This window comes from Nuphar pumila, chromosome 8 (genome assembly GCF_984573655.1).
Source record: "Nuphar pumila chromosome 8, dmNupPumi1.hap1.1, whole genome shotgun sequence".
NCBI lineage: Eukaryota > Viridiplantae > Streptophyta > Magnoliopsida > Nymphaeales > Nymphaeaceae > Nuphar > Nuphar pumila.
The window spans coordinates 122,988,950-123,001,423 of NC_143256.1; the positions used below are offsets into that span (position 1 = coordinate 122,988,950).

General features: G+C 38.2%; 1 protein-coding gene across 2 annotated transcripts; it reads right to left on the reverse strand.

Moving 5' to 3' along the window:
- Positions 1-491: 491 nt before the first annotated feature.
- Positions 492-9,358, reverse strand: LOC149830530 (uncharacterized). Of its 2 annotated transcripts, none has more exons than XM_090015843.1 (5): positions 8,931-9,358; positions 5,782-6,032; positions 5,328-5,619; positions 1,511-1,663; positions 492-1,431 (listed from the first exon to the last, which is right to left on the reverse strand). In XM_090015843.1, the coding sequence occupies exons 1-5, from the start codon at positions 9,324-9,326 to the stop codon at positions 1,048-1,050; spliced, it is 1,476 nt and encodes a 491-aa protein (XP_089871969.1). In that variant the 5' UTR covers positions 9,327-9,358; the 3' UTR covers positions 492-1,047. The 2 variants fall into 2 exon arrangements, with proteins under 2 accessions (XP_089871969.1, XP_089871970.1); XM_090015844.1 differs by having other exon boundaries at positions 1,135-1,322.
- Positions 9,359-12,474: the final 3,116 nt, after the last annotated feature.

Here is a 12,474-nt window from a genome sequence, read left to right on the forward strand (position 1 = left end):
CTATCATTGACACAAAGCACACCATTCCATTTTTATTGTCATAGAGACGCTACTGTGGTGTGGTATCGGTGAGACAACCAGACACACTGACATGGACACTGATACGCATGAGCAATATTTTATTTTTAATACATTTTGATAGTATCTCAATAAAAATGCATATTAAAAATAAGATTTCATTGATTTAAAAAAATTCTGTGTCCTCATGTACTATTTTCCAAAAAAAAAAAAATCAAAGTTGTGAGTTGAACTGGCGTCACCTGTCAGGTCATACCCGTATGTATCATTGTGACAGACTTTTCACTCTCCAAAGCAAAACGCACTTGCTTCATCATGCAAAGGAGAACCATAGAAACCACTTTAGTAATCCATCAGAGACAACTTCTCAAGTTGATTCATGAATTAGAACTTTAGAAGTTTTAGTTGCCATCATCAACCTGTTCCTGTGGAACATTTGGTAGACCATAAAACAGATGCAGAAAGACAAAGTGGAACAATAACAATACCACGAGAATAAGATTCATGTTTTTAACAGGTACAGCAGTTCTCAATAATAATGGCTTCCTAATGCAAATACGCAATTATTCCAAACTCAAAAACCTTGTCACTTTTCAAGAATACAAAGATTACCAACTTCTCAACAGCTTCATCACACAAAATGAAGTTTAATGGTACACACCTCTTACTATCTAGCAACAAGAAGCAACTATAAAAGTTGATAAATAGGCAAAATTGCTACTACAGTGAAATTTTGTGAAGTTAATGTGGGAAAATTGATCAGGTAGAACCATGCTCTAATCAGCACCAAAAAGCTTTTAGCTTTAGAGGCTCGCCATTGCTTCAATATGGGATACCAGAAGTGAAAACATTGAGCAAAAAATCAAGGAATCTTTCATACTTCTCAAATCAAGACTTATAATATAGGAGTCCCAAACTTGGGCCATTCAGAAAAGGCAGATTTCATCATAACAGACCAGAATCACCTGAAACTGCATTCATTATCAGTCTCCTTGAGCAAAAAAGCAGCAAATTTGCACTTTTCTCAAATCACAATGGTGCCATTGCTCCTTTTTGCATAATCTCGAGCCTTGGAATCAGGTCAGACACCACCTTCTCTACAGAGACACGAGTTAACCTATCTCCGACACCATTTATAATGCTCTTTGAGAGGACAATGAACACTGCATCCAAGTTTTCATCAATTAACTTATCCCACAATGAATTCTCCACATTCAAATCTGAGATCTTCAGCAGCTCTATTACTTTGTCCAAGCTGGCAACATTCCTACCAGCTCCACAGCCCATTGCAGTTGCCCCACCAACTGCATTGGCAAGAACAAGTGTATTGATTGCAGAGATGTTATGAAGAAATCCGAAGGCAATTGCGGCGGTAAAACTATCGCCACAACCAACTGTATCAACAACACTGACCTGAACCCCCAAAATAATAACACTTAGTAACTAAAAGGCTGGAGGCAAAAGCAAAACAATTAGCAATATTCAACATTACCTTGAAAGCAGGTGCATAGCAGACACTCGACTTTGTAATCAAAAGGGATCCCCTTGAGCCCATTTTGATTATAACCCATCTGGTACGAGCACCTTCTCTTATCAATTCTTTTCCTGCCTTAATCGGGTTTGCAGCACCAGTTAGAGACTCAGCCTGATTTTCCATGCATGTTAGTTGATTGGATTTAAGCTTGGCATGCCAACTTGTAAAGATTGATTACCTCTTATAACCATGTAAATTAGCATAAGCTACTGGATTATAACAACAGGCAAACAGTTTCATGTAAAATATGATCAGACAAACTAGTCAACGGAAGCTGCAAATCAACAGACATGAAAACCAGCCAGCTAATTATAGGGGAAACCCAACTATTGTGTCAAATGAAATGATAACAGAAAGAACTAGAGCAGATTAATCAAATCATACAACAAACCACTGTTATATCATGAGAATGACAAAGAAAATGAGATTTTGAAGGACAAAAAGGATGCATTTTTTCATTATTTCAGATAGAAAAAAGGTGTGATTATTGCAACATAAAATTGCCATCTTCTTGTTTTCTAGAAAAGCATAGAATTGTATTCTAACCTAATAATCCAGAAGGCCTTAGACTTGAAAATTTGAGAAACAAATGCTAAAATATTACTGAAGCCACCCCTTAATCTGTAAGCACATACCTTTGTGGATATGTCAGCCAAGTGTTCTTCATCCAACGTACAACTTTGTGCTATTTTGTCTCTAATAAGCATCAAAATGATCACAAGTGAATCTTTTTCTTTTGATGGACAATTTCCTACAGAAGGTACCATGGAACCTTAGTTGTCAAAGGCGCTAGGTGGAGCCCCTAAAAAGACTAGGCGGGGCCTAAGCGGTATCTCAAATAAAAAATTAAAAACACACACAAAATATGTAAACAAACTGCTAAAATTAATAATAAACATGTATACAACATAAAATCACTCAACAATAAGCAATATACAAAACATAACATGTCGTCGAACATTGTAAAGTAATTATATTAAATAATCTGCTTAAATTTATAATATATGTTTATGATATGTTAAAATATATAATTATACATATTTACACAGAAAACTTATATATGTGTGCAACTGCGCATCAACATCTGTGTGTGTGTGTGTACTGTGGGTGAATGTGAAGTGTGATTTCTAAAAAAGAACTGTAAAACAGATCATAAATGAAGTACACAAAGACACAAACATAACTCAGAAACATCAACCATAAACAAATTATATTAAATTACAAACAGATTATATATAATTTACAGTACTAACACAAATATATTTATATATAAATGCAGTATATAATATATAATATGCTGAAATACAATATTAATAATACTGTATTTCAGAATAATATAATATATATGCTGAAATACAGTATTAATAATACTGTCTTTCAGCATACAATACTGTATTATATATGCTGAAATATAGTATATATAATATATCTGAAATACAGTATAATTAACATGAAGAAAAGGAAAAAAAACAAAGAGGAGGGAAAAACATGAAGGAAAAAATGAAAATGAAAGGAAAAGAAAAAAAGGAAAAAAAAAGTTTTTGTGAACCGAGAAAGAAAGAGAGAATGAGAACTAAGAACGAGAGAGACAGTGAGAAACCGAGAGAGAGAGAGAGAGGAGGGCGTACCCGGTACCTCTTCTTTTTCTTCTTCGTCTTCTTGCCAAAATCCGAGAGAGAGAGGAGAGAGTAAAAAGGGGGGAAATGGGGGAATTAGGTCCCCCCTTTCCCCTTTTATATGGGTCTTAAGGTCAACGTAAAAAAAAAAGGACCAACCTAGGCTTAAGACTAGGCACCGCCTAAGTGAGCTAGGCAGCACCTAGGTGCTAAAATAGGGCCCCACCTTAGTCGCCCAGGCGATGGGGCTGCACCTAGGTGGTGCTTAGCTGTCGCCTTTGACAACTAAACATGGAACACTAGATTGAAAATCTGTTGAGGCCAGCCTGATTTTCATAATTTGTGCACATAAAGAAAGCAATATAGATTTTTGGGAGCCACTTAGATATGCCTTGCTACTGATGGATTTACAGTTTACTGTGCACCCAGCACACTTTCTGTACTTGATCAATTCACCAGAAGGTTTCTTGTCAAAGCAATGAGCCATACAGCACCTTGGAATCTGTCAACCATTGGCCATCATATTCAACCTCTGTTGTGCAGTTTCCTGTGATAGCACTTCGGTTTGCCAGGTAAACGAGCACGATCAACTTCTAGGAATCCAAAAATGAATAAGATTTTATCCACATCAGTAGAAAATTTTCATGTCTATCAGCTATGCTTTTCCTAAATTACCAAAAAACAAATCAGGAAAAGGAGAAAATGACAAAACTGAAGAGAAAAAAACGACAAGGAGCAAAGAAGCATCACCATGATGTCATCATTCATGAGCCATAAAAACCATGATTACACATTCTTGAGCCATTTAATACAGGTACATCACATATCATCACCTTCATATTTGAACATGTCAACGGAAGTAGTCATCCAGCTCTTGCTGTATTCACCATGAAGCAGATCTTAGACATTAACACCAAATAAGCTCATAAATATTGATTGAGAAAATTTGTTGGAATAAGCTGACAAAATTACTGAGATTCTCCACATCCTTATTCCATAATAAAAATACGTTCTGTATGCATGACCATATTAATCGCTCCAGTGGTGGCAGAAAAATGGCAGAATAGATGCTTTTGCTAGGCACAGTTCCATCTAGTATCCTAAGTATAGGACGTTCAGATCCTCATGGAAATTCATTTCATCAGGTGAGATGTACTGAATTCCTTCAATAAATCAAGAAATTCTCTTTTGAGATGAAACCCCCCATATTGACTACTTGACCAGTTGACCTTTCAATTTTTTATCCTAGATATCCTACTAGGCCCTTCAACCCTATTCTATCTGAAGAAGAGAACACATAATTCCACAAATTATGATGCATGACATCAGCTTTAATAGACTCAGAGATGGTGTTTAATCCATAAGAAGCCCAAATACCTTCATTTCTTTCAACTCTTCTCATTGTTATCCCACAAAATGAGAACATTGGATGTGATTATGGCACTTCATCTCATCTTACAATCCCCGTAATTCACCATCATAATTGTCAAGAGTCTTCCACCTTGTTTTGGATCTCTGCGTGCATTCATAATATTGCACTTCTTGGTGGTGTTCTTTTTCTTGGAGTATGCTTCTCAATGGCTTCAAGGTACTTAAAGCTTTTTGTTATTGATGGATGGGTTAATTAGATGCACCTTTTGACTTTTCTTTTTTTTCCGTCTTAACACATATTGCTATTTTGACAAGTCAGAACCACAAAGAATTTTCCATCAAAGTTCTTAGTGGTAATTCAAAATTGTGGAATTGGGCAGGACAGTTTTCTACCATAGGGTCATGCCCAAGAGAGGCCACAGTTGCACAAGTGCATTACAGTTCTTTGCATTCAGCTACATCAAAGAAGCATCGAGATCATTATTAATTGAACATACAGAATCACAATTATTTTACAACTGCAGTGTCTGGGCACATAAATAGGGAGGCAACAAGAGAAGAAACATCGATGATTCTAAATGAAACTGTGCTACTAAATATTGAATACTATCCGGAAAACTTTAAAAGCAGCACCTCTTTTCATCAAAGATACAATAGACTGTAAAACCAATTAATACCGCAGTGATACGTCAAGGAAGCATCCTTATTCTCTTTTCACTACTTTTACTTATATCCAGATTAGAGCAAATATATGGTACAAACTAATGTTCAGAAGAAAAGAAACTGACCTCATCTGCAGTTAAAAGGAGAACATCATTCATCTTTAGATACGTTTTAAGTGCTCTTTGCTGGTCAGAAGACCCACAAAAAAGTTTCTTCCCCCGTGGACCGGGATCAAAAAATACTGCTGTCCCAACACATCTTGCATACTCCAGTGCAGCGACAATTAAATCAGGAGAAAGTTCATCATAGGCATAACCATTGCAGAACAGAATCTTTGACTGTTTAATGGCCTTCTTCACTTGTCCTGAAAGCTTTTTCAACCAACTGAATGCTGGCTCCTTGCTAAAATCAAAAACACTACCATTACAAGAAAACAATGAGAGTCAGATGCAAACATTTTGATATTTGGAGGGAAACAAGTGCCCACGGATAAAAAACAATTTGCTTAAGATATACACATTAACATTTAATTACCACCATAGAGAAATTAGGAAGGTCAATAAAATGGAACCAATCTACCTGCAAAACCCGTGCCTTTGTAGTGGGTCCACTAAAACCCAACAACGAAGTGTTTCATATAGCACACCATCACTTGTGGAAGTTTCAGCATCTTCGTTCATTCTCACCATGCCAATACCTTCGTCACCAAGCACATCCACAAGAAAACTTCCATAAATTTCATCACCCACAAGACCAAGTGTTAAGCACTTAAGCCCTAGTCTTGCTGCAGCAATAGCCAAGTTGCAATTACCACCGGCTTCCCAATATTTCTACACATAATATTCGCACATTAGTAAGGCATGTAAACCCACAAAATACCGGCACCACCAACTAAGATACAATCAGAAGAAGGCAACACCCTTCTTAACATATGTAGGGCAACAAGAAACAACCAGTACAGCAAATATAAAAAAATAAGCACACAGAAATATATATAAATCATTGATACTCCATTTTAGAATGATTGTGGAACTAAAAGCCCATTCCAAGGAACTGAAAACTTTTGCTGGGTGAGCTACATGAAACACAGAGTGTTTATTCTATGAAAAATGAGAACAAGGGGAAAGCAAAATAATACCAAATATGATACAACAAATGTAAAGAAACAAGAATATAGCCATATCTAAAGTATACATACTTTTTCTAGCATATGGGAGCTGCTAACATCCAGGGCCTCTCATTAGACATCCATACTTCCAACAATTTTATCAACCTAAAAAAGTTCAAAATGAAATGATTTGATTCATTAGTTACCATCACTATAGCCAGGTTGGCAATTTTATCAATGAAACACATTAAAGGTCATCATGCGCTTCCATAGTACAGCTAATAAATGTGTTAATTATTCTTTATAAAATTATAGAAATGCAGTGGTATGATAGCCGGACCCTCTCCTCATTCCACCCGCTGGCCGAATAGCAGCCTTCTACCTTTTGCCATTTCTAAGAAAGAAGAATTCTGGTTTGGCCCAGGAAAGCGCTGGCAACAACGGAAAGCCCCAGGCGGCTTCTGCTGGCGGCACTGATACATCTTCGAAAGCGCAAGAATTGTGAAAGTCTTCTTGTCCATTATGGCAGATACTGTTGTAGGTGTACATGAGTGAACCTTGGCTGGATATGCTGGCATAGCACTGACTTCCTTTTCAAAGGAAAGGAAAGGAAAGGAAAAGGGGTTTCATGAGGTCACAACCTATATCTTGTAGAGTCAATTCGCTGGTGAATCGTTTTCTGCAGTTCTTATTTGCTGAAGGAAGCCTTTCATGAGTCACACAAGAGTTGCTCAAGGTTAGAGGCTGGGCTACTAGAAAAGGGGTGAACCAGCCATGGGCAGGCTGGAAGGCGACAATAGCAATAGAGTGGCCAAGAGTTGACAGAGACGAATGGAGTCATCAGCTTGTTATCCCCGGCGTACCTTTGATCCGTTGAGTGAGAGTGCTTCCACACGGGACTCCTGGATCACTATGGCAAACTTTCATCTCTGTTCGACCAGTTGGTCTCGGAGTCAGGCAGGCTTATAATACCATTACGCTCATGAGCAAAATAGACACTCCTTCTTTCAAATAAGAACCTTACAGCGCCATGGGGATTTCGCCGTTCTAGGCGAGTGTGGGATACAAAATGAGACACGAGCTAGGCTAACTAGTCTCTCGTTATGGTCCGCAGAAGCAGGAAATAACTACGGAAATGTCAGATTAGTGGTCATAAATGGGAAAGAGGACCAAATTCCTGATCGGAATTGCAGTCGAAAAAGGAGAAAATGCATTTGCAAAACCAGAAAAAAGGCCCAAGGTTTGAATCAAGAAAGAAATAAAGGAGCGGATTAGGTATTCCTGTTAGTGGATTAGCTATGATATTGATTATTAATCCATGAAAACACAAATCTTTTTATTTGTTAGGCATATAAATTTGTGGTGAACTTGTTAGCATCCATAAAAGGCTGCTGAAATTACAATTCCCTCTTAGTCCATAATTTCAAAAGTCCATCAAGTGGAACAAAAAAATTTCTGTTTCTTTTTTTTTGTGACAGTAAGTACATAATTGTTATTCCACAAAAGATGAGGAGAGGGCACCCCTGTTTATAAACATTGATTATAGTTGACACCCCCTCAAATTCTACGAAATGCGGATGTCATGTGTGAACAATTTTTTTCTCGCATAGAATCAGTTTTCCGAACCACCAGCAAAACATGCTTTCAAGAAGAAATGTTCACTCCATGTAATGGTCTTTCAGATTCACAAAACCAACACAGGACGTATTGAGAATCACACGCATGGATAAGGATAGCCATAATGAACCAACCACATGGCATGGATAGGGCGCAGCTCCTAAAATCATGCACTAGATAGGGAGTAGTCCATGCAAATATTTTCAAATTCAAAATCTTGTTGTAACTGATATATTCTTTCCTTGTTTCTAGATTTTACATCTCATGTAAAATATAAAAGACGTGTGATTGTAAACAAAAGGAATACAACTGAGGCCCTAGTTCTTTATCGTGTTGGCCATTCATATCTTTTTTTTTTGTTTTTCCTTTCACTGGACGTGCTTCACCAAATACCTAGTATTGATATGAGCAAAACCCCAATAAACTGTACTAGCAGTTTTTGTTCATCTAATCGAAATCCAGTTCCACCGATTAGAGATTAGTGTTCCATGAACTATGTTGAACGCGTACCCATATTCCACAAAAGATGGTAACGTGATGTTCGTTCTTAGGCATTAATAAAGAACAGAAATTCTGCATTTTTTCGCACAGATTGAGCCAAAGTTTTCTGCATCCCCTTGAATTTGCGTTCAATTCCATTGAAACAAGCACCATTCCCATCTCCAAATTTTATCAAACAACAACGGAGTTGTAACATAAATGTTCTGAATCCGAGTACGTAGTGTTGCTTACCGGTTACAAAATTTTCCTATTTTTGTATAAGAACGAAAGAAAACGATAGATAAATTTACATCAATCTCAAGCTACCAACAATCCAAACAAACACCGAAACCGGAACAGGAATGCTTGCACCTACGTGTTTCAAAATTTCTCCTTTTCTAACCAAGAAAACATCAAACGATTCATCTCAATTCCCCAAATTTGCAAACTACCGAAACGAATTAGACCGAAAGCGAACGAAAACGCCAGCAAATTCGCACAAAACGAAAGCTCGATCGATTACCTTCTCGGGGCGCGACGCCAAGAGCTGATCCATGTAGGCGCGTTTCTCCTCGGCAGAAGAGGGGGGCAAGCTGGGCACACCAAGGACGATGTCGACGCAGAGGTTCCCGAGCGTCGCAATGTCGACGTCCTTCGCCGCGATGTCGCTGGCTTCGCGAGCTCCCGTCGATTCCTGGAGGCCGGAGTCAATCCTCTTCGGGGTCGCGGAGCCGAGATCTTTGCAGTTCCTGATCGCGGGAAGCCCATGTTTGATGCAGGGGAGACCGGGGGATTTCGCGATATCGGTACAGAAAAAACCGGGGAAAACGCGAAATCGGGAAGATGGGGAGAAGCAGAGACGATTGTCGACCGGAATGGGACTCTCCACCATCGGAAATCTTAGGATTTGGGGATGCATCGACGAGAGAGAGAGAGAGAGAGAGAGAGAGAGAGAGAAATTTTGCGGGAAGATGGGAGCAGATATGTCGTTCTTTATTTGTTTTCAGTTTTATTTTTGTTCAGTAAATTTAACGGGTTTTTTTTTTTACTAAATTCAAGAAACCCAAAATGTATCTAATATTTACAAAAGCAGCTTAATATTTCGTTATTTGCATTTAACTGCGATTGAGTGGATCCTTGATTTGCCAAATCAGTGTTATGAGATCGTCACCTGTTCGTTCTCTTCATTTAGGGCTGTCAACGGGTCGAGTACAAGACCCATTAGGGTATATCTGAACCCCCCCAAATAACAAATTCAGGTTGGGGTTTTATCGGGTCACAAAAATGGAATTCAAGACTCAAATCTACATCATTTCAGAATTTTTTTTTATTAACAATATATTTTATACTCAGACCAGGTCAGGTACACGGCAAAAATCATGACCCAAATCCGGCCTACATATTACTCGAGCCGGATTCAGAATATTTGGGTCCGCATTTTCCATGCCCATATCTGAGAAATCAGGTTTGGTTACCCAATATAAACGCAACCCCTTGACAGCAAAGGACCTAAGCTGATAACCCAGCTAACATCACCATTATCAGCAACTAAGGTTCATAAACAACCCAGCTTGAGGTGTTCAAACTCACCTTATAACTGTGAATGTGGCTCATCTGATTTCCTAACCCTACCACACTTGCATTGTAATGTGGATGGATGGTTGCCCTTAGTTTATTTCATTAAGCCAAAAAATGGAATTCAAGATCTGGTGATCTGTGAAATCACTTTAAGAAAATGATTTAACATCTTCACCCTCCCATTGCTTCATCACACAAGAATCTCTGGTCCTCCTGTACATTGTGGACGGTGAGGATGCCAAATCACTTAACTTAAAGTGATTTGACAGATCACTTAATCTGCTCTCCAAAATATAAGATGAGTTAATGAGATATTTTTATAAATAAAAGACAAAAGGGTGAATTTTATATCTTAGGCATTATTGAAGGTGGAATGCAATAATAAAAAGTTGAGCGTGTTTTCTGTAAATAACTGATAAGTAAGCCATCTTTTTTAGAGTTTGAAACCAGTGTCACCGACCCCGTCCCGGAAAAAAAAAATCTCCGCGAAGAAAGTCTCACAATAAATTTAAAATTTGTTTCTGAAAAACTCTCGAGAAAATATTGGGATGTGCAGAAATTAAAAATATATAAAACATGCATAAAAACTGTAAGCAAATGAAAAAAAACCCTCAAAAAATACAAAACTATTTTAATTATATTAATGTCAGTAAAGAGCATAATATTTTCAAGATAGATAATACACTGAAAAATATTTCTTTTTTATGAAGAATGTATAGGCTCTTGAAAATATCATCACAAAATTGAATATTTTTGAAATATCGACATCATTTGTTGCATAGTTTGAAGCCCAGAAGGAAAATGATACCATGACACAGTGTTGAGTTTAAAAAATAAGTCCAGAAGCATTGGCCACTTATTTTTAGTTGTTTCTGTCTTCCAATACAAGTGGCAGCATGACATGATGGAACGTGACTTTTAAGTTGTATGCAGGCATCTCATGATCACAATCTTAAATTATTAAAAGGTTTTAAGATGTAGAAGCCATTTAGCATGTAGTTCCACTCTCAAAGGAGTTTGACCTAGTTGGGTGGGGCCTAGGCAGGCGGTCTAGGTTCAAATCTCAAGGGTGTCACTTCTTGTTTAAGCCGAAAGGTGGGAATTCCTTTGGGTGGGGGTAGGGGTGGCAATCGTGGCGGGTCAGCATACCTCAACCCGAACCCGACCCGTTTATTAAACGGGTCGGTTGTGGCAAACACGAACCCGGCCGGTTTAATAAACGGGTAACCTGAAACAACCCGCCAACCCATTTAATAAATGGGTTGGGTCGGGTAAACGGGTTCTCAGGTTCGCGAGTCAGTTGGCGGGTCAGGTTGACGGGTTGACCCGCCTGCCTAACCCGTTTATTAAACGGGTCAGCTGGGTTGGCAAACCCCCAACCTGAACCCGACCCGTTTAATAAACGGGTTAGGTGGGTCGGCCTGTTTATTAAACGGGTTGGCTTAAGCCCAACCCGAACCCGCCTAAGAGACGGGTTGGCGGGTCGTGTCAGGTTTTGCCACCCCTACCGACAACCAACCTCTTATGGAGCTCACCACTTGAAAGGCACTCAGAGTCGAACATGAGACATAAGGGTCAGCAACTTCTCTCCATGCCCATTACCACTTGAGCCAGTTTGGTCCAAATTATTTCAGCCCAAAGACACAATTTGAGACCTGCTATATATGCTCAATGTCCAGCTCCACGGTCATGAGAAACAGCTTCCCACCTAAGCAAGAACTCTAAAGTTCATTAACTTGTCAAGTTTTGCTCTATGATACCCAGAGAAACAAATTTTGTTGTCATTATTTTCGATTTTAACTTGACATTTTTGGTTGGTAGCAAATGGATCTGCAATATTGGGGTTGGATTGAGCTACAAGACCCATTGAATCCATCTCAGGAATATCTCCAATATGAAACCCTTACACAGTAGCTTGATCTTTATCAAGTACTGCTGCACCGGTGGTCAACATGTTTGAGTTCTTATTGTGCACTTTATTATAGGGCATAGTCCCACACTTGTGGGTTGTTTTGTATATTCAAGGGTTCCAAAAGCATCAAGTCTCAATTGCTTTTTACTCTCTCTCTATCAATGGCGTTCTTTTTCTAATGATTGATTTTTTCATAGATCAAATTTTATATATTGAATTTTTACCATTTATTTAATGTGCAACATATTTTGGATTATGAATTTTCCATGTTTAGATGCATTTTTTAAAGCACTGCAAATCAACAGCCCACAATACTTTGTATTGTAAAGTTTTAAATGCATTGTGAACGGTGGAATTTTCAAGTTTCCAATAACATGCCTATGTGTCATAAAGTCTTCATATAAAATCGATATTTTTTAGTAAATAAATAATAAAAAACAAATATATGAGGTTCGATGAGATGCTCAAGCATTAGGAAAGGAAAGCCATCTGACGATCATTGTTTGTAGATTTTGGACATTCCTTTGGTCTCTCTCTCTTTCTCTCTCTCTCTCTCTCTCTCTCTCTCTATATATAT